This window comes from Macrobrachium rosenbergii, chromosome 2, assembly GCF_040412425.1.
Source record: "Macrobrachium rosenbergii isolate ZJJX-2024 chromosome 2, ASM4041242v1, whole genome shotgun sequence".
Taxonomy (NCBI): domain Eukaryota; kingdom Metazoa; phylum Arthropoda; class Malacostraca; order Decapoda; family Palaemonidae; genus Macrobrachium; species Macrobrachium rosenbergii.
This window is the reverse complement of record NC_089742.1, coordinates 14,819,166-14,842,350: the sequence shown is the minus strand read 5'-3', so window position 1 is coordinate 14,842,350 and position 23,185 is coordinate 14,819,166. Positions and strand designations below refer to the sequence as shown.

At 35.2% G+C, this 23,185-nt stretch overlaps 1 protein-coding gene across 1 annotated transcript; it reads left to right on the top strand.

Annotated features, from left to right (window-relative positions):
* Positions 1 to 6,106: 6,106 nt before the first annotated feature.
* On the top strand, positions 6,107 to 22,928 carry LOC136842495 (uncharacterized). Its single transcript, XM_067109878.1, has 3 exons — positions 6,107 to 6,287; positions 20,307 to 20,489; positions 22,747 to 22,928. The coding sequence occupies exons 1-3, from the start codon at positions 6,107 to 6,109 to the stop codon at positions 22,926 to 22,928; spliced, it is 546 nt and encodes a 181-aa protein (XP_066965979.1).
* Positions 22,929 to 23,185: the final 257 nt, after the last annotated feature.

Below are 23,185 nucleotides of genomic sequence, written 5' to 3'. Positions count from 1 at the left end.
TATGTATTTTTTTCACTGAAATTCTTCTTCTGACGATTTCTAAAACAAGTGCTGTCAGCCAACTTTTTTCATGATCGTAACTATTTGACGATCAATCTGAATTCAACTTTTTTCTAAGCACAGTCAGTATATAAAGAACTTTTTTGTACAGTACATTAGCAGCATTAAAAGAAAATATGCATCAGTTTAATTACTATTTCCACCACCCATTTACATTACGTAATCAACTAATTACCGAACATCGGCAACCTGACCGTAGTTTCCTGTACATTCACACGGCCATCAGCTATGCCAAAGTCGGAGCAGCTCGTGTAATAATGATTCTCGGCACTAATATGGAACGTATCCGAAGCTCCTGAACGCCGGGAAAAGAATTCCATTAGTGACTTTTACAGCCGTACTTCAGTAGCGAGTGGGGCCTTGCGGAGTAATTTAATCCACTTGTCTGCAGATGATACGTTTATGCTCTCAGCCATTCCACTTTCATTACATCGGAGCCATAAAAGTGCAAATAAGAGCAGAAAGACTGCAGTCAGTTCAGCTCCTGGGAGACATATCTGCCACGAATAAATCTCCGTGAGTAGAAACATCTTTAACAACAAAAGTAAAATTTCAGTAACAAGCATTTTTGCATAAATTTGTATTTTTTTTCTTTTTACCTTTACCTAAAGCTTGAATATATCAGCACAAAAGACTGACAAAACCACAACGGCAACAAGAAAGCGCCTCGTATATCGACGAATTAGCAGAAAATAAATCCAAATTAACTTCAGATGATATTGCGTTCCTGGACCAAAATGCAAACTGTTTTTCCAGGTCATTTACCTTCATACCGGCAATGAAATTTGATTACAGCCAACTGCATATTTTGAGGAGTCGGTGCTTTAATTTAGAGTCATCTGCATTCATTAATGACTTTAAAGGGCTCTGAACATTTGAAACGCAAAACTTAGCTTTATGTTGACTTGATAATAGCAGTTTCTCTTCATTTTAACTTGAGGAAACTTGTGATACCTTAGTAGATTATTTGCGAACAATAAATATAAATATGATTTTTTTATGATAAAAAACAATATGACTTCATGAAATATCTTCATGTAGCTGATAGAAATGATTGTTAAACAACGACAAAAATCTAATTTTCAACGACATTTCTAGAGTTTTCCACATTTTCTCAACAGTAGTTTATAATAAAAAGCTACACCGCATATGACAGGAAGCATCAGCATGGCAATGAGCTAAGAACAACAAAAATAAAAATATTTTTGAGTAGATCTCCAAGGCTAGAGCTACGTAACCCTCTCAGAGAAAACAGCAACAAACAACTAACTGTCCACTCAAGAACAATATCCTCGTGACGTCAAAAAGGGACGTCACCAGCCACTTTGTGGCCTGCCGCATTTGAATAAATATATAAGAACCTCCTTATTCTTTGTTTTAAAGTAAGTTCTATACTTAAATAAAAACAACCTGATGTGTCATAACCTTAGAGAATAAGTGACAACGAAAGCTGTCACGAGCAGCTCCTCTAACTGGGAAATAATGATTGACAACAAGAATTGTACAATTAATAATGGTATTGAAAAGGCTATGACATTTGTTAACTGATTAAATGGTTTCATGTTTACATGACTATTGTTTCACCATTTTTTCTGATTACCATGAAAAAAAAAACTCTTATTTCAGGCAAAAGATCTAAGCTGCGGTAGGAGAAATTTAACACTTAATGAGTATTAACTACCCCTGTATTATGAGACCATTTGTGCAAAAATAACCACGTATTTCAGAAACCTGTTGATGAAATAATTCTCGTGTTTGTCACTGATAAGTCAATTGATATGAGATTAAGGAGAAGCGGCATCTTACAGAGCTTCTGTAAAGTTGTGAAGATAATATGTTCGAGGTAAGGGAGCAATTTGAAATCAGGTTTTATGGGGCAAACAAAATTACCTTTCGTTGGGAGTTTTCGTTTTTTTTTTTTTTTTTTTTTATATTTACCGGGAACGGAGTTTCGTATATGGTCTTATGAACTACTAGAAATGTGAATATTATTATTTTCACTCTTTTACTTTTTCATGTTGAGGTTTTGATCATATCGAACGTTTTCAGGCCACCCAATTATTATTATCATTATTATTCAAAATATAAAACCTATTCATACGGAACAAGGGGCATTTGACTTGAAATTCAAGCTTCCAAAGAATATGGTGTTCATTGTGAGAAGCGACAGTAGGTAATAAGAAATACGGAGAAAAGAGATCAGTTGATAGAAAACTATAAATAGACTAACAAATCAATTATTCGTCTGAAGTATCCTGAGGTACTTCTCAAAGCAGATGTCTTCCTATTCTTCATACATGGCTTTGGGGAAAAGCTCCACATATCAGAGTACATCACACTGGTGCGGTAAAATGGGAAATCAGCTGATATAAACAAGATTGCATTTTGCACACTTAAAATAATAGGTATTGAAGTATGACTCAGGAGATCTACCTCATTGTGACGATTATGTAAAAGTGCCCAGGTATTCTTTTTCGTGGGACCAAGTAGGAAAGCATTGAATTTGTATGTGTTTTGGGGTTCGAATTCGTAGCAAAATTTTATTTTCGTATTTTGGTAGAAGAAATATAGGTGATATAGTGTTCATTCCGCTTTTATTTGACTACTTTTTTGTGGTAAGAAGCTGCAGAGATTAGTGAGACGCGAGAAAATAAAATTAAAATTATTTTTAGGACAAATAATGCTGAAAGGTCAATTGAAAGAAGGAAAGATGGAATGCTTACCTTATCTGTGTAACAGATGGTAGAAGAAAAAAATAGCTGACTGACCGAATAATTTTGAGAAAGTACAATGCGTACAAATAGAGTATAAAAATTACAAAGCAGCTGAAGCTATAGAGGTAAAAGGACTTGTGCAAGAGACTGGTGAGTCAACTTTCATTTACAGAATTTAAATGATAAAATTAAATGCTACTGAAAATTAGAATCAAAGATTTTGAAATGAGGAATTCGTGTAGTGTATGCTGATATAGATTTAAACTTATAGGATACTTTGATAGTTGAAGGCTGTGAGTGATGAATTACAAAATAAATGTAAGTGCTTCAGATGACATTATGCGTCTTATGCAACTACACAGGCTAATAAGACTTCTGTGTAGGTACAGGAACGTGTGTGCGTATGTATGTATAAGAATCAGTAATCAGGGAGTTTTGTTTTTTAAATACTTTTGCTCGCAACACTCAGTCTTAGGTGCTATCTTTACATACATAAAGCGTACTAGCTTAATTACTGTAAGAACGAGGAAATGTCAAATTCCTAGTTTTGTTGCAGCATACACGAAGACCTGAAAGATGAGAACTTAATTCTGTGGAATGGTGATTTTACAACAAAACTGAATGAAAGAAGTAAACCGTTCCAAGTGCCTTTCATAACAGAGTTATTAATAATAAATCCTTTCTCTAATATACATATCACTCCTTGTGGGTGGAGAATGTGAAAAATACTAACATAACATTAAACCTTTTAATAGGAAAGATAATGAACCCGTTTCACGTTATGTGATTATCCTACTTGTACAAGAACATGGTTTCGAATCTGATAACCTCTCTCTCTCTCTCTCTCTCTCTCTCTCTCTCTCTCTCTCTCTCTCTCTCTCTCTCTCTCTCTGTCTTTCTTGTTCTCAGTTGCTCTCTAACGTTTTTAGCCCACATCTAAATGACCCAAGTTTGATGCTCGAATAGGACGAGGAGATTAAATATTCAGGATGATTCTTTATACCCAAGCAGTCAGTTATTACCCGAGTTTTAACTGACATGTGGAGAATGACATAGAATGTTATTAGTGTTTCATCAAATAAATACCATCTTTTAATTAAAAACATAGGGAATCGCTGAGTTAATCTTCACTACACAAGGCTACAACTTTTCAAAGGATTCCTTCAGTGAAGGCGTGCGCGACTTGATGTGTTTACAGACATGTGGATCTATATTTGAATCTACCGATGAAAATTTCACAACATCGCCCGATTTCAAAATCTTTAGGAACTACAGTACATTTACTTGAAAATAATTTAGACACCTCTGTCTGAAAGCCGCATGTGAAAGTTGTTCTTCACCACAAATTATCAAAGACATACAGTTTCAAACTACATCTGTATTTTTTCTCATTAATTATGGCATACTTTCAAGCGTTATTTTTCACGTGTGTATTAATGGTATGATTAGAAATATTTATCTTCAAAGTACCTAAAATATCTTTAACATCAGGACAAATAAACAAATTCCATTTCCTATTAAGACTACTTCTTTCTCAGTTAATAGCGCTATAATGTCATTATCATCTTAGATATTATATACCGACATTTTTAAAACAACATCATATCATCTTGGACACCATATCAAGAAAAAATAAAATTCCTAAGAAACTGAAATTCTCCTGAATTTTTAAAATTTACTTTAAGAAGATTTTTGCTATGTAAAGGCTACGATAACGCTTTTACGTGTTTAATATGGTTATGAAATTGAGGACCATGCTTTTATTCCTTGCAGCAATAATAATAATAATAATAATAATAATAATAATAATAATAATAATAATAATAATATATGAAGGAAATAGACCCTGTCTTAAACAGGTCTTATTGAAACTGATAACTGTATCATGCGAATTTATCTTACACAGGATCTTTTCTATTTTCCTTATAATTCGCTTTTCAGGCTCAGCGATGTTGGTAAGCAACTGGTCAATAATTCATATTGGAAAAAGAATAGTGTGTGGAATGCGGGAAGTCTTTTATTGGAATATTCAATCAGAAATCCGTGGAGTCCTTTGTGGTCGGGATTCAAGTTCTATTTCAGGTTGTGGTACCGTCGACATGTTTCGACTATCTTGTTGGTCATCCTCTAGACGTGGTTGAGAAGGATCTGGAGAAACAAGGCGCTTGGGTTAGTATTTAAAGGGGGGTCTTGATCGGTCCTGAATTATGATTGGCTGCCTGGGGCAGGTCATCTCGGGCGCAGCGTTCTCTCCCATGTTCGGGGCTCGTCTTGCGTGCGAGCGGCATTGTAGTGCTGGGGATGAATGGGAGAATTTCGATCCTCAGATACGGAATTTTGATTAGCTCGTTCGCTATGGGGGTCGCTAGGTGCAGGTCTCCTGGAGGCCGTGGGGAGGAGGAGGAGGTTTTTCCCGCGTAATGTTGAGCAGGTTGGATTTTCTTCTTGCAATTCCAATGGGCGGTCCTGGCATGGTTAAAGATGGCTCCCTCTTGGGCAAGAGGCTCTTGGAGGCGGCGGTGGTATGCTGATGTAAGAACCGAGCATCCTCGGTCAATCCATTTCCGATAGTTCGTGATTATAGTCTATTCTTGCAATTCTCTGGTTATGGGCGGTCCTGGCATGGTTAAAGATGACTCCCTCTTGGGCGTTGGTATTTTGGGCGGGTGTTTACTGGAAATTTTCCTCTTGGAGGGTGGGGGCATGGTGGTCATCGGGCCTTCTGATGACTATCGGAACCGATCGGGCCATCCTCGGACGGGGCATACGTACCGGTATACCACACTGGTTTTCTTCAAGGGGTCCTGCTGAGGGGGGCTGGATTGTTACGCATCACCAGGCTGCTCGTCGTTTTTTGCTCTTGTAATAAATGACCGGATGAATATTCTTACTGGGGTCAACGGGGCAGACAGTTATCCTCGATGATGTTCTTGAGGGCACTTTCATCTTCTTTATATTTATGATGAAATTGTCCTTTATAGATGAGCTCTATGCGTTCAGGGGCATCGGGGCGAGGTTCCTGCCAGTACCATTTATCGATGTTCACCTTCATAGACTCTTCTATATTTAGGTTTGGGTGTCCATTGTCGACAAGGGTCTGGGCTACACGTTCCTCAAGAACATCATCGATGATAATGTCTGCCCCATTGACCTCAATAAGAATATTCATCTGGTCATTTATTACAAGAGCAAAAAAGACGAGCAGCCTGGTGATGCGTTACAATCCAGCCCCCTCCCCCTTCCCCCCCTCAGCAGGAACCCTTGAAGAAAACCAGCGTGGTACATACCGGTACTTATGCCCCGTCCGAGGATGTCTCGGTTCTTACATCAGTATGACCACCATGCGTTTCTCCAAGAGGATTTCCAGTCACGACCAAGAGGGAGCCATCTTTAACCATGCCATGACCGCCCATAACCAGAGAATTGCAAGAATAGATATAATCACGAATATGGAAATAATTGACCGAACTGCATACCACCGCCGCCTGCGCCTCTTGGAAGCATTGCGCATTGGTAAGGAGAAACCAACCCTCAACATTACGCAGGAAAACTTTCTCCTCCCCACGGCCTCCAGAAGACCTGCACTGAGCGACCCCCATAGCGAACGAGCGAATCAAAATTCCGCATCTGAGGATCGAAATTACATGTTAATAATTCGAAATTTTGATTCTTGATTTCATCTTTTGAACTTAATTTATTTGTTCGTGTCATTCCTATGAATGATTATTCAGGTGCTATGATATTCCAATATAAGGGAACATTTCCGCTTTGCAATCGTAAAAATTATTAATTAAGTCAAAATAATTATATTTTATGCTTCATCATATTTTATTTTATCTTGTATTTTTTATTTAGTTACAGCTGTTTAAAGGAAGCTTTACAGGTAGGAGGTAAAGCAGATATTCCAATTCTAATAGCCACAAAATCAGAAAAGATATAGTTTCATAAGAGGTAATTATTTAACTACAAGCTCAGTCTAAAACATTAGGTAGACAGATGAGCTGGCGTTTGAATTTCTGCAAAATGAATCTCGGCCACAGCGCCTCTTTCAAAACCCTGTCATCGGGAACTCAAAAGCTGATGCTAATTGCAATCGATATCTAATAGTCGTCGACAGGTTGGCCAGAGGTCACCCCATGATCGCCCCGCTTCCATCCGTGACTTTCCCAATTATCCATCGAACCCACTTTTCCAAACTCCAGCCCCGATGATCCCCTCCGGTTCAAAATGGTTTTTAACATTTTTATTCCACTCTTTGATTTCGAGTGGGTTTTTATTCTTATCCGAGTATTTTTTACCAATGAAGGCATTTATTTTTGTTTTATATCTTTCGGCCAGATTAATTCTGACTTGGGTAAAACTGTATCCCTTTCGTGGTATTGCCATTTTTTTTTTCTTTTTCCATTTATTTTTTTCTGTCTGGAAGAGGGTGTATTTCTAATAATTAGTTGTCTCCTCTCTAAAAACATTTCAGAAAATTATGATATTCCAATATTTAGGAATATTACTTCTTTGCAGTTGCAAGATGTACTAATTAAGCTAAAATAGTATATTATGTCTTTGTTTAATCATATTTCACTTTTTATTGGTATTTGTTACTTTCTCCATATTGTATCTTCATCCTTTTATTGCTATTTAAAGGAATGGAATGGAATGGAATGGAATACAGAATTTAGGCCAAAGGCCAAGCACTGGGACCTAAAAGTTCATTCAGCGCTGAAAGGGAAATTGAGAGTAGAAAGGCTTGAAAGGTGTAATAGGAGGAAAACCTCCCAGTTGCACTGTGAAACAAGTGTTTGGAGAGGTTGGATAGCAAAATGGAAGAGAGAGAATATGAATGGAGGTACATAAAAAGAATGAAAGGGGTTGCAGATAGGGGCCGAATGGACGCAAGATGTTGATAGACGGACATATTATGAGAAACATTCGTTACAGCTACTACTATTCAGCTATGTAAATATGTCAGATATTAATATATTTAATAGGTTAATGTATGAAAAAAATATTTTTTTAAACATGAACAGCATACAGTTAGTTCATATCCATTGTTACTGCCACGAACCTGAATCATTACATTTATATAAGGGAAAATAGTAAGACGAAAACGTAAAATGGAAATTGGCGAATTATGTTTTGTGGAAACCAGAATATTCACTAGACTTTAATAGCTACTTCATTTCTGTCTGATGTCCCCTCAGAGATCTACGGGAAGATGTTATTAACACCCTCATATGGGCATTGCAAGAATAAGTTTACTCCCAAGTCCCCTTGACTAGGATACTCCACCAGTGTCACTCGGTCTAAAGGACCAAGCCATCATGGCAGAATAGTCGAAGTTTATCAGCTATTGAAAATCTTGTGTTACACGTTCAGATCAGTTCATAGACGGGAAGGAGCGTGCTCCATCTTCTTGGCATATTGCTGCACATCCAGAATAGTCGATTTAGTTAGCAACGGCCTTGCCTGGTTAGAAACAAATAACTTTTCCCACAAAAGTTTACCTTGGCCTTCTTTGATTTTTATACCTATTGCCGTTTTCAAGATCCTTAAGTCGAAGTGTACTGGTACTTTGGGCATAATGAATACTCCACCGCAAAAAAAAAAAAAAAAAAAAAAATGAAAGGCACTTTCAAGAAAGAATTAAAATTGGATAATTTCCAGAGAAATCGCCTATTTCAAACAGCAGTAAACAAAATCAAGAAAAATATCACCAAAGTTAACGCTAGATAACTAGAGTCGCCTGTATAAAAGACTTTTGAATACGAAAGTATCGTTAGGAGAGAGAGAGAGAGAGAGAGAGAGAGAGAGAGAGAGAGAGAGAGAGAGAGAGAGGTAGCATAGGAATGGAATTCATATTTTCGTACAGCTTATACTTCACGTCTGACCCTTTGTAATTTAATGGATGGTTAACCACGTGTGTTTTCAGGTGGCCAATTTGTCCCCCTGACTACAATCTCGTTGGTCCAGTTCCTTAGTATAGCGCATTTTCGAATATGTTTCGTCTAAGAACGAGAGGGGAATAATTTTATTATTAGGAGAGCAATTTGTTTTTTATCTAGAGTACGAATGATCATGCGCAGAGGAGCTATTTCTTCACAGAATATGCGAGTACTTATTTAGTTTACAGATATGATTGTACAATTTTTTAAATGAATGTGGTTATATGTCTTTATGGTTTTTATTATTGTTTCATGAAAGACTTTATATATTTTTTTTAAGTAGGGAATTCGAAAATCTTTTGTATTGATTATTTCTTTTCTTTGAAGAGAAATCCATAAACTGATCACATAACACTATGGAGTTCTGTAGAGTGGTGCAGATCATAATATGTACTCACACACACGTACGTGTGCGTGTGTGTGTATGTGTGCATGTACTTATTATGAGATTAACCTTAATATGTACTTATTATTTTTATAGATATTTATATATATATATATATATATATATATATATATATATATATATATATATATATATATATATATATATATATATATATATATATATATATATATATATATTTTATATTATTTTTATATTTTTGTATGTGTGCATGAGTTTCTCTCATCGGCCATCTTATGTCTAATATTCGTCTCGTTATCCTTACACCATGTGCTTGGGTACTCCACCTCAAATAAGTTTGACTATATAGTTATTCAAAACTTTTCCTACTTTTGCCTTGCTCTTTCGTTTACTCATTTTAGCCACTTCTATGCCATCCACAAAATTTTTTCATTCCATACTAATTCTCAAAATCATAATAAAAAAGACATTATTGGGTAAAACTGTCCTTGTCAGGGCGAAACAAAATTAAAAATGTTTCAATCTCTTGACGCTATTGTTGTACTCAGGTATAAGTTTCATTGCTAGTAATGAGCTATAACGAACAGCTATTAGCTGGGAAAAAATTGTAATGATGCATATGTTTCTTACGGCTGACTTTGTTCCAGGATTTTTTTTTTTCGCTATCATCAAATTAGATGTCACTGGCAAAATCCGTTGCTGATGCTATTTTAGAATTGTTTCTTGTACTTTATTTCAGGGAGTTGGGTAAAGGCCCTCGATGTAAAACATTATTGATGCATAAAAACGAATTTAAGATTGCTGTTATGACAGTAATGGATATTATTATAAAATAATTTATTCCCAAGTTTCTGCTTCCTCCACAATCCACAATTTATGGATCATGAATTTCTTCTGAGCTGTGTTTTCATCCGTTGAAAAGCCTTCTATATATTATACGATGTCAGATTCACTTTGTAAGCAAATTCCTTAACTACTATATATTTGAAACTGAACATAGATTGCACATGATCCTCAAAAGTAATAAAAAAAAAAAGAATTCCTCATTTAATAAATGATTCTTTATCACTGGGATACTGACAGTTTTAGCGAGTTCAGTAATGTATAATTTTCATTCTAACGTTGCTTACAGACTAAATTCTGGAAGCTTATCATGCAGCAGTGTATTATAGAGGCGCAGAGCCTCGTCCTGTGAAGGAAACGGATTACATGTGCTTTGAAGCGTCCTTTCCTAGAATTCTAAGCTGCTGTCCAGCACCAGTCGTGAATGCAGTTAGAGAAACTTATCTATTAGTAATGTTTGTTTAGAGACTAGTGTTAAATGTCAGTTATGTAGCTATACACCATTAACGCGTCTGCATAGATTTCTTTTCTCATCAGCAGTTTGTAGCAATGCTTGATCAAATGCAAAAGATTTTCTTTTACTCTTTCAAGGAGAAAATGGAATCTGAAAAGATACAAGGGATTTGTTATCAGAAATACCTTCTGCTTGAAGACCTGATAGGAATGGAATGGAATAAAATTTAGGCCAAAGAGATCATTCAGCGCTGAAAAAGAAATTAAAGAGTAAAATCTCTCAGTTGCACTATGAAACAACTGTTAGGAAACGGTGGAAAGTAACATGGAAGAAAGAGAATATGAATGGAGATACAACAAAAGGAATGAAAGGAATTGAAGCTCGCGCCGAAGGGACGCTACAAAGAACCTTAAGTTAATGCTTAAGGGCACCGCGTGAAGTGCCTACGGGGGAAGACCTGAAAGGGTATCGGCATTTAGCTATGGTTTTCATTCTTTTATTCATCATTGACTTAAAAATTAGACATATTCAATTTGTATTGTGTTTATTTTAACTCAGTTTATATTTACTTTACTTCTGTTTCATTTTCGGTCTCTTGACGCAATAGAGCGTTTCTCATAAAGTGACAAACGGCTTGCAGTGTTCGTCTCAGTTATCAAATAGAAGGTTGTTATTGAAGACTGATATAGCAAGGATTCCAAATAAAGAATTGTAGTGATTTTATCACGTGCAACGCTATTTATAATAAAAGGGACACTGAGGATTAAGGAGAGTTCTAATATTATTGAGGAATATACCATATATCTTATATGGCATCTTAAGAAATAAATGATGAAGATAATGGGAAAATCTCTTCGATAAACATACGAGAAAAAAATACTATGTCAAAAACTCTCTCTCTCTCTCTCTCTCTCTCTCTCTCTCTCTCTCTCTCTCTCTCTCTCTCTCTCTCTCTCTATTTAACGTTTTTGCTGTACAACATCAGGTGAGTGACTCATCTATGGTTAATGTTTGAAAACAGTGTTCCATTCATCTCCAAACATTACAATCAGTACTTCAGGCAGAAGAAACTTCTCATTACAATAATACTGAAAAGTGAGATTTGGGTTATCAGAGCAATTAGATCCTTTCTGATATAGGCTAAGTCTAATGATAAAAGAAGATTTATCCAAATACGAGCTCATTACCTGTCGAACCTTTCGCCGCTGCACTGTGAAGTGAAACAGTGTCCCTGAGGATGTTATGCAATTGGAACCTCAAAAGTTCAAGCGAAGATGCAATGCATTAATACCCTAAAACAATTCTCCTTGTATTTTAATTACATTTTTATCTATTTATTTATTAATGTGTTAAGTTATTTTTCTCTTTTAATAACTGATCTCTTATTTCTAAATTTCCCATTACTTCCTGTTACTTCTCTCTAATGAATGCCATATATTCTTTAAAAGCTTGAATTTCAAGTCAATGGACCCTGTGGCCTTGTTCCATATGAATAGGGTTCATCCTCTGAATAATAATCATAATAGCAATAATTGGTTTGGGTCTTAGAGCTCAGATTATATAAGCTTTTTCTTGTTTGAAAGATTTTGTTGAATTTGTTATAATAACATGTGCTGATGGATCTGCGCCGTCACTATTAACTCATTAGTACTCAAGAGCAGTACAGAGGATCCATATGTACTTCTCTAAATTAAACTCTGTCCTTAAAATTGTCAATCACCCATTGTGTTCTTAAGTATACAGTGTATAAATCGTTAAGGTAATTGCTAACATTATTTTACTTACAAATATTTCTTTATCTTATATTTAATTTCTCATGGCATCTCTTCGTCATTCTTTACAATAAAATATATAAACTATTTTAAAATAGCGGGCTTTAAAATAATGTCTGATGTAGAAAGAAATACTAGCTTCTTCTGTCTTCTGTTCGGTAATTTACAATAGTTTTTCCAATTAACTATAATGAGAAAGATCATTGAAGTGAATTATGAGGTGCTTTGAAAATTAATTTGATTATCACTGAATGATTCCTCTGATTGGTAGCCACTTATCATGACAGTGAAACGAAATAGCGATTCCACTGTCTCACACGGCACTCTTTCCTCGGCCCCAAAAGAAACCGCCCTTAAGTATGAATTACAAATAAAAACGATTGCATATTCCAGCATGCGCTAACGTACACCCTTCGCGGTCGTAAAATATGAGGCCTTCATTTGCATGCTAATGAAGATTGGATCAGCGGAGAAAGTGGTTGGATGTATTTTTTTTTTTTTTTATTTCTTCCGTTCAAGCGTAAAAACAACGAATGGATTCTGGAGGAGGAGTGGAAGAGGAAGAACTGACACTTAGATTAATTGACTGGGCGTTAGCAAGCGATCACCTCCCAATCTCTAACACGTTACCATAAAGAGGAGGTTTAAAGGCCGTCCAATAAATGGAATGGAAATTTTCTGACAAAATCATTTCGACTGCCGGTTTTTGCAAATGAATATATTAATTACCCCTCAAGATATTAATTTGTCATTATTAAAGAGAGGTTCTTACCTACAATGGTTTTAAGGGGCTTGCTCAGTTCAGTGAATCAAGTAGAAAAGTACGAATTATATATATGCATTATATATATATATATATATATATATATATATATATATATATATATATATATATATATATATATATATATATATATATATATATATATATATATATATATATATATATATATATATATATATATATATATATATATATATATATATATATATATATATATATATATATATATATATATGTATGTGTGTGTGTGTGTGTGTGTGTGTGTATGTATATAATTCGTACTTTTCTACTTGGTTCACTGAACTGAGCGAGCCCTTAAAACCATTGTAGGTAAGAGCCTCTCTTTAATAATGATAAATTAATATCTTGAGTGGTAATTAATATATTTCATTTGAAAAATCAGGCAGGCGAAATGATTTTGTCAGAAATTTTCTATTCCATTTATTGGACGGCCTTTAAACCTCCTCTTTATGGTAACGTGTTAGATACTGGGAGGCGATCGCTTGCTAACGCCCAGTTACTTCAGGTAAGAAGACTGACACCATTAAATGCACGAGAAGGCTCATAAAAACCAAAGAAGAATTAGTGAAAACATCTGTCTCTTAATATGCCAAAATTTCCTGCATTTAAAAACCATTCTCGTATGACTGTGCACCGTAACGTAACAGAACACTATCGTTTAAAAATGAGTATGAAGACTGTCTGAAATACAAAGCTTTTGTTCTTATTTAATTTTACAAACATGAGTTTTTCCTGTTATTAATTTACACACACACACACATTACTAAACACACACACACATACATACATACATACATACATACATACATATATATATATATATATATATATATATATATATATATATATATATATATATATATATATATGTGTGTGTGTGTGTGTGTGTGTGTGTGTGTGTAATATATATGTGTGTGTGTGTGTGTGTGTGTGTGTCTGTATATGTATGTAAAATAATAAAAGGAAAACTCATGTTTGCAAAATTAAATAAGAACAAAAAAGCTTTGTATTTTAGACAGTCTTCATACTCATTTTTAAACGATAATGTTCTGTTAGTTTACGGTGCACAGTCATACGAGAATGGTTTTTAAATGCAGGAAATTTTGGCATATTAAGAGATAGGTGTTTTCACTAAGTCTTCTTTGGTTTTTATGAGCCTTCTCATGCATTTAATGGTGTTAATCTTCTTACCTGAAGTAACTTCAAGCAGCTTCTTTTAAATGGCACTCTCATAAACGATTTCCGATAGGCACCAGCTTACTCGTAGTTGGTGTTATGTACACTATTTAAAATGAAACAGTTTTGATATGCAAAACTTACACATCATTAGTTTTCAGTTTTTGTCTTGGGCGTCCTTTCCCGTAAACCTGACATATGACTTCTTTCGCCTTGTAAGCTCTCATATATAGCTTAATATCTTTGATGTTTCCGATGGCATTTAGACTATAAGCTCTAACATTGGTGCCAACTAGGTTTTGGAATTTTTGCCCTTTGTTTCTATGTCCATTTTGTTTTCTCATTTTGGTCACGAAGGAAAATCTGATCAACTTTATAAATTACTTTCAGTGACGTCATTATTCAGAAAATATTCCAAAATTTGGATGTTTGTACTTTGGCGAACATATCTCCAGGCCCCTAATGAGATTCTTCTGGAAGTATCCCCTTACTGAAATTTTATGGTAACTAAAGGATAACGAAAGAAGACATTTTCTGTACACGGTGGATATGCCTCATGATTAGTCTATTTAGAAAAAGATTTTTTTATATCCTCTTCACCTTCTAAATTAAATTTAAAGTTTTAATGAAGAATATTCGTTTTGTAAAGAAAGCTACAATCTCCTCTTATTGGATTCTATAATGGTATTGTCATCCATTTACCTCACCCAAACCATGTTTTTAGGTTTACTATTGTCAGTCATAAATGTTTCAGATTACTCCTTGTATAGATTTTTCTAGAACATGTTTTTTGTTGACTATTTAGTGAATAGTTCCCTTTAGGAATGAAAAATCCAGTTAGCAGTAGGAAGGAAAGGGACTGATTGCTTCTGGAGTGCCTGAAAGGATTGGAAGTAAGGAATGATAGCCTTTGTTGTGTAAGAAGACTGTAGGGAATAGTAAAAAAGAACAGGTGGGTTAGGTTGAGGACTGTGTGGATATTATTGAGTGTGGCACGACAAAAAAAACTCGTATTAATAGGTGTATATTATGAACGAATAAAAATAAAAATAGCGTGAAAGAAAATGTTTTAGGAGAGTTTGAATCTAATGCAGCGACACATAGTTGAAATAGTTATACCTGCAAAACTATTATGAAGAGGCTGCCTCCCTGATTCATCAGGAACAACCTAGAAATAAGACGCGAGGTATTAAAATACTAAAAACCAAGGGCAAAAGTTATTTACATGTAATATGCAATGATCATTATTGTTTTCAATTTTAAATGGGACTAGAGTTCCGTAAATGGTGAATGGATTTTCAAACTAATAAGATTTTATTCTTCTTTAGAACATGAAGCGCACATTAAATACTGACTAGTTTTTAGGATCATTTCACTTACAATTTTTTCTCCTATCCTTCCAATTCTATATTACCTACCGAAGTATCTGCAGAAATTCTATCTCACACAAAATCGTATATTAGTAGAATAAGAATACTAACATATGCAAAACAAGTCCCAGGGCTTCAATAAATTACCTAATCAAAAAATCTGCTATCGAGCTGTGCAAACAGGAAAACAGGTGGTCGTAAATACATAAGCTTCATTAGAATATTGCTTACACCGTTCCACGGGCAAGTATGGCTTTTACGGGGGTTTCTGGTATTTGAAATATTAACGTTAGATAGTTGTCTATTTTTATTAGCTTCTATGCCTTTTTCCAAGACAAAAGTATTATATGTAATTAAATCTCTTTTAAAGATGAAAACAGAGCCCAAAGTAAACTGTCATAAGGTAATGAAAAAGTGCCAGCATAATATTATCTATCAAGCTCGTTTGTTTATATAAGGGACAATTTAATGCTTTCATGTTTTCAGCAGCTTGACTCATTTTAAAAATGGATAGTTGAAAACAAAAAATTAAAGCTGTTTTCAACTTAGTTTGCCTTAACCTCGGTAAGCCAGCAAGTGGATGATATTATATGACTGATGACAGTCAAATTATATATATATATATATATATATATATATATATATATATATATATATATATATATATATATATATATATATATATATATATATATATATATATATATATATATATATATAACACACACACACATTTATATATATATATATATATATATATATATATATATATATATATATATATATATATATATATATATATATATATATATATATATATATAAGTGAACGTGTTGTATCTTTGTTTGTCCACTAAAGAAATCCGAACCGCTTGACAGACCCAGAAAAATTTCGCACACAGCTTCTATTTCACCCCAGGAAGGTTATTAACTCAAAACCAAACCCCGACCCCGTAACAGTTACGCAAACACAGACAAAACAAATGTAATTTTCGTTTTTAGTCCAGCTCTACGTCAGTAATGTGCTGGGAGTCATAAGTAGCTTGGTTGGAAAGCTCCAAGTTTTCTGGTGACGTCATTAAACTACCCACTGCAACCCCTGAGACTACTGTATGGTATGGTAGCCCAACAAATGCAAATTTCCTCATTACTTCATTAGTTTCTTCGTTTTTACCTTCGGAATTCGCTATAGCAACTGCTTCGTGACGTTACGGTGACGTATTTCGTCATAAAGATGATTTAGATGATGTCCGAAATAATCGAAATATCACGATTAGACACTCCAGCGGTTGACAGTTGGAATTAATTATCGTGTGAATTAACAAAGAATTTCACTGCATAAGGAAGATGAGTTTCTTTTCACGTTGCTTGAAACTGATTGCCTGGAAGATAATGACTGAAAATTCTGGATTAAAACTTTACAGGAATGTAGATCATTACATTTGGAAATCTTTTCCAAAAGGCACTGAGGAATTCACATGTATGGAGGGTAAGTGTATAGGATGCAAATAGGGATAAATTAGAAATGGCAACTACTGCACTTCACTCGTCGAAGTGCTTACAGATTACACAACACAACACGACAATTCGTACCTTTTGCTGATTTAATCATACATGGTTATATATTAGAACGATATATATTAATTTCTATCTTTTATTAAAGTGTATTTATTCAAAACAATAACTAACCAGCTGCTTAACATTCCTCTAAGAAGGGAAAGATTTTGTTTAATTCATGATTATGTTATTACCTAGGGTATGAAATGACCGAGTTTATAGATGCCACTCTACATTAAGGAATTTGATGTCATTGTAAAGATAATTAGTTGTAATTTATTATGCAATGTTAAAAACGACCCTAAAACCAATATAAAGAATACATATCACGAATTGAAGTTAGCCGTAAAGGAAAGTGCTTTGCCACTTTTTTTTTCTTAATATGAAACTGTTGCAGCAATTCACTTAATAATAGGAAAAAAATAGAAATGCGTAACAGAGTATAGACTAAATATTTCTTATTAAAAAAGACGTCTATTCTCATGCAATATTAATGAATGATTTTAAATGAGAACAGAGGGATTTCTTCAGTTTTTTTATGAAATGGGCGGGGAAGTTTGCTTTCATTATAGTAACACATATCATAAAAAGACATCGTTGAACTAGGCCTATACCAAATTGTCTGTATCATATGGAAGCAATGCTTTACATTTTTATTCTATGATTTGGTCTTATAATGGCCTACAAATTGCACTGAAGTGTCTAACAGTGAAATTAATAATGTCTATACATAATTTATTCATATTCTGATCAGAAAGTTCGAGATACTTCCCAGCTGCAATACAGTGGCACACTGACACGAAATTGATGCTAACAGAGACAGTTTACAGGTTGTTATTCAGATTTTTTTCCCGGGCAGGGCCAGGTTGGTGAGCTAGTTTATATATATATATATATATATATATATATATATATATATATATATATATATATATATATATATATATATATATATATATATATATATATGTATATATATATATATATATATATATATATATATATATATATATATATATATATATATATATATATATATATATATATATATATATATATATATATATATATATATATATATAATATATATATATATATATATATATATATATATATATATATATATATATATATATATATATATATATATATATATATATATATATATATATATATATAAAGACAAAATCCACGAAGGAAAGAGAAACAATGGAGTGCTGCAAGGCTTTTCGACTTATAGTCCTTTACTTAGCAGACTGAAAAAATATAAAAACAAGTTTACAAAGAAAGGTCGTATAAATGGCAGATGGGGATCACAAAGGAAAAGTATATACCTGGAATCCAACACAATTGAAGAATTAGCAGACCTACCAAAGCGGGGTTAATATTTAAGAGACTCTACAAAGGATTAGGCTCAACGGCTTAGAAGCAGGGACAGGACAATTAAAAGATTATACAAAGGATGGTGACTGACCAACAAAAAATTTTATAAAAGTACACCTCAATAAGTCCACATTTCTGTAAACAATAATCATTTGTACAATACACACACACACACACACACACACACACATTATATATATATATATATATATATATATATATATATATATATATATATATATATATATATATATATATATATATATATATATATATATATATATATATATATATATATATATATATAACAACAAGCAGGAGTCCAAAGAAGACGACAGTCAACAAAACAGTTGCATATTTATTAAGAAACGTTTCGTGTTACTTAAACACATCATCAGTCTGTAAAATTGAAAAATACACATTAATTCTCTAATTTAAAATAAAAGCTAAATTAAAAACGGCAGTTAAATTCTTTAAAATTACAACATACTTAAAAAGTAAAAAGAAAGGAGATTTTTTTTCTTTTCTAAGTCTACCTGATCAATAGAAGGGGAAAGACGAACTGAGACCACAAGCTATATATATGCCCAGAGTACACTTAGGCCAAGTGCAGAGGAGAAGAAGACACGTTGGAGTTTAGAAGAGGTGCATGACGTTTAATAAACAAAGACTCAAGGGTCGTTAAGTAAGCCGATTGTTTGGTAGTTCCCAGGATGGAAAATGTTTTTATCTATATTAACCTTGCATTTAATGGCATGATTTCTAATACTAGAATATTCGGGATTAGTTATTCGTGAGCCAGTTCTGTAGCTCAAACCTAAGTGGCTATAATAACGGACCTGCAACATTCTTTTTGATGAGCCAACATAACTATGTGTGTGTGTGTGTGTGTGTGTGTGTGTGTATACGAATATATAGAAAATATATATAAGGAAACTAATTTTTAATTAGGTCAATGATTTTATCTTTTAGGTCATTCTTGAACTTTTTGCTTATACAGGGGTCCAAGTAATATATGCCAGGGCTAGGATATTGTCGCTCTTAAAGAGGATATGTTGGGGTTAACTGATGTGTTAGAACACAAGGTTCCTTTGGAGGATAAGACCAAGCCTACTTTTGTCCCTTCGTATAGGATTCCTTTTAAGAATAGGGAACAGGTAGAGCAAGAGTGGGAAGAGGAAGTATAATTAGGCCCAGTTTCTCACCCTTTAATAATCTATTGTTGGCAGTGCCTAAGAAGGATGGCTCATTACGTGTGTGTGCGTGTGTATGCGTGTGTGTGTGGATTTTCGTAAGTTGAATGATAAATCAATCCTGGACCGCTGTTGTGGAAATCGGAGGTAAAAATATTTACTCTTCAATTGATCTGATGCAGGGGTTTTTGTAAGTTCCTTATAGTGGGGAGAGTCCCAAGTATATTGCTTTTTTTTTTTTTGGCCAAAGGGACATTATGAGTTTATACGGCTGTCGTTTGGGTTGTCGGGTAGCCCTATGACTTTTACTAGATTAGTAAATACAGTTTTCCATGGATTGTTAGGGAAGTCCATTTACGTTTATATGGACAATAACTTTATAGTCACTGATTCTGTAGGGGAACATTCAGAGGTACTTAGGGAGGTTCTTAGGAGGTTTAGGGTAGTGGGTTTTAAAATTAAGTTAGCCAAGTGTGATTTCTTGAAGAAGCAGATAGTATATTTGGGTCATGTTATTTCTAAGGAAGGTGTCAGGGTAAATGTGGACAAGGTTAGGGTGATCGTGGACTTTCCTACTCCTAAAAAAAAGAAGCGTGTTAGTTCTTTCTTGGGTATGGCGGGATTTTTCCGTGGGTTTGTGAAAGACTTTTCCACCCTGTCGTCTCCTTCGACAGACATGTTGAGGGATGACTTGCAGTTTGTGTGGGGTGAGGGGCAACAGTTGGCCTTTCAGAAAATTAAAGAGGCTTTAATGAGTCCCCCAGTGCTGAAGTTTCCAGATTTCGTACGACCTTTCACGTTGGTGACAGATGCTAGTCATGATGGCATAGAAGCTTGCCTTATGCAGAAATCTGAGGGTAAATTGCATCCTATCCCATTCTACAGTAGGAAGTTTAAGGCACGGGGGAGTGATGAGATGTCTGTGTGCACAATGGACAAGGAAGCGTTTGCGGTAGTGTCTAATTTGGTTTATTTTAAGAGGTTATTGTCGGGCAACAAAGTTGAGGTTCTTGCAGATCATAAACCGTTGTTGGGCCTTCTTAATATGCAGGATCTTTCCCCTAAGAGAGCTAGGTGGTTTTTGACCCGAGTGGGCCGTTATGCAGGTTCTTTAACATACTCAGGACGGGGCTGTCATGACTGACGGCAGATGCAACAAACAAAGGAGGGGAAAACAACAAAAACAATATAATGAGCTCAAAATTAATTTATTTACAATATTTACAAGTGAGTCAGGTCTGGTAAAAGATAAAACCATAAATACAAGAAAAAACCAAAAGGCAGCACTAAACAAAATCAAGTTAAAATAAACAAAAAAGTAGCTTTAAAAAAAAAAAGGCAAAAATAAACAACAGCAGGCAGAAAAAACCAAACATACGTCCTCCATCGGGGCACCAAGACAGCCCTCAGCTGCACGACAGGGACAAAAACCCACAAACCAGAAAAAACCCTGATGGAGACGTCATGGACAGCCTCACGCTGTCATCAAAGATGAGCAGCTCGTGGTCACACGACTACTCATGGTCACACTCCACCTCTACGACGTGCTCCACTTCGTAGGCGTGCTCCAATTTGCTGCTCAAAACTCGACCAACGTCGACTCAAAAAACTGCCTGCTGCTGCTGCACTTGCTACATTCGCTGCCCTACCAGACCCGACTGACGACAGAAAACCGGCAGCTCACCATGCATCAAAACAAAAAAAAAAACTTTGAAGGTAAGGAGGCAGCAATCCACAAAAGGGAACGAGCGGGGAACCAGCAGTTCCCGCAAAACCATCACTTAACGTGACACCTCCCCACCTAAAAGAAAAAAAAAATTATTTTTTTTTTTTGATCCCCTCCAATGCCGTAACAACCCCGCCAGCCAAAACAGAGCCGCCCTGTCACAGTCGCCATTGTAACGACCCGAGTGGGCCGTTATGCAGGTTCTTTAACATACTCAGGACGGGGCTGTCATGACTGACGGCAGATGCAACAAACAAAGGAGGGGAAAACAACAAAAACAATATAATGAGCTCAAAATTAATTTATTTACAATATTTACAAGTGAGTCAGGTCTGGTAAAAAGATAAAAACCATAAATACAAGAAAAAACCAAAAGGCAGCACTAAACAAAATCAAGTTAAAATAAACAAAAAAAGTAGCTTTAAAAAAAAAAAAAAAAAAGGCAAAAATAAACAACAGCAGGCAGAAAAAAAACCAAACATACGTCCTCCATCGGGGCACCAAGACAGCCCTCAGCTGCACGACAGGGACAAAAACCCACAAACCAGAAAACCCCGATGGAGACGTCAGGACAGCCTCACGCTGTCATCAAAGATGAGCAGCTCGTGGTCACACGACTACTCATGGTCACACTCCACCTCTACGACGTGCTCCACTTCGTAGGCGTGCTCCAATTTGCTGCTCAAAAACTCGACCAACGTCGACTCCAAAAAACTGCCTGCTGCTGCTGTCACTGCCGCTACATTCGCTGCCCTACCAGACCCGACTGACGACAGAAAACCGGCAGCTCACCACGAAAGCATCAAAACAAAAAAAAAACTTGAAGGTAAGGAGGCAGCAATCCACAAAAGGGAACGAGCGGGGAACCAGCAGTTCCCGCAAAACCATCACTTAACGTGACAGATGCCAAGCTTAGGTATATAGAAGCTGAGGAGTAGTTAGGATAAAGGAGATACAACACAGATAGTTGTCCCAAAGAGCCTAGTACATATGGTTTTGGATATTGTTCATTGTAGGTTTGGTAGTCCACATTTGGTATTGAGAAGACATATCAAAATGTACGGGGGGAAAATTTTTTTGGAAGAACATGCTCTCATCAGTGGAGAATTTTGTGAGGGGATGTTCGGTTGCAATACATACAAGCTAGCGAGGGTTACTTCGTGTAAATATTATTGGGTTCGTTTCCTAACCCCAGTAGACCGTTCCAGTGTGTCCACATGTACGTTCTGTCCAGTTTCTGTGAGTCTAGTTATGGCCACAGACATTTGTTGGTTATTGTGGATAAATTAACTAAATTTGTAGAGATTTTCCCTTTGAAGCATAAGACAGCGGAAGAAATTGAGATGGGTATATTTGTCGTTATGGGTCTCCTGAGGTACTTATTACAGATAATGGGATAGTGTTTGTGAATAAGATGGAGTGTGTTGCAGAAGTTACGGGAATTCGGAAGGTAACCATTATTCTGCATACACCAAAAGCCAATGGGTTATGTGAACGGGCCAATGGGAAGCTACGGCGAATATTTGATGGGCTCATCTTTTACAAGAGCATCAGTGAAGGAAAGACATAATCCCATGGTTCAGTCGTGAAACCAAGAACAAAGCTTTCATATACTTGAGGCTCTCAGAATCACTGTAGGGGGTAATGATGTGAATTGGGATTGGTATATCACACAGGTCCAGCATAGCGTTAATACTATGGTTAGCAATACTATTGAGATGTGTTAATTTCTTTTTTTCTCTTCTTTTTCTTATGTACTTTTATTATCTTTTTATTTTTGTTTGCTGGTTTCCCAGGAACGTAATTTGGGGTTTTTTAACATGTGAG

Excerpts from the sequence above, each read along its gene's own strand:
- LOC136842495 (XM_067109878.1), top strand. The coding sequence starts at position 6,107 with ATGACCACCATGCGTTTCTCCAAGAGGATTTCCAGTCACGACCAAGAG. Across the intron at positions 6,288-20,306 it reads CTTGGAAGCATTGCGCATTG|ACATGTTGAGGGATGACTTG; the intron begins GTAAGGAGAAAC and ends CTCCTTCGACAG. Across the intron at positions 20,490-22,746 it reads CCTTATGCAGAAATCTGAGG|ATAATGGGATAGTGTTTGTG; the intron begins GTAAATTGCATC and ends TACTTATTACAG.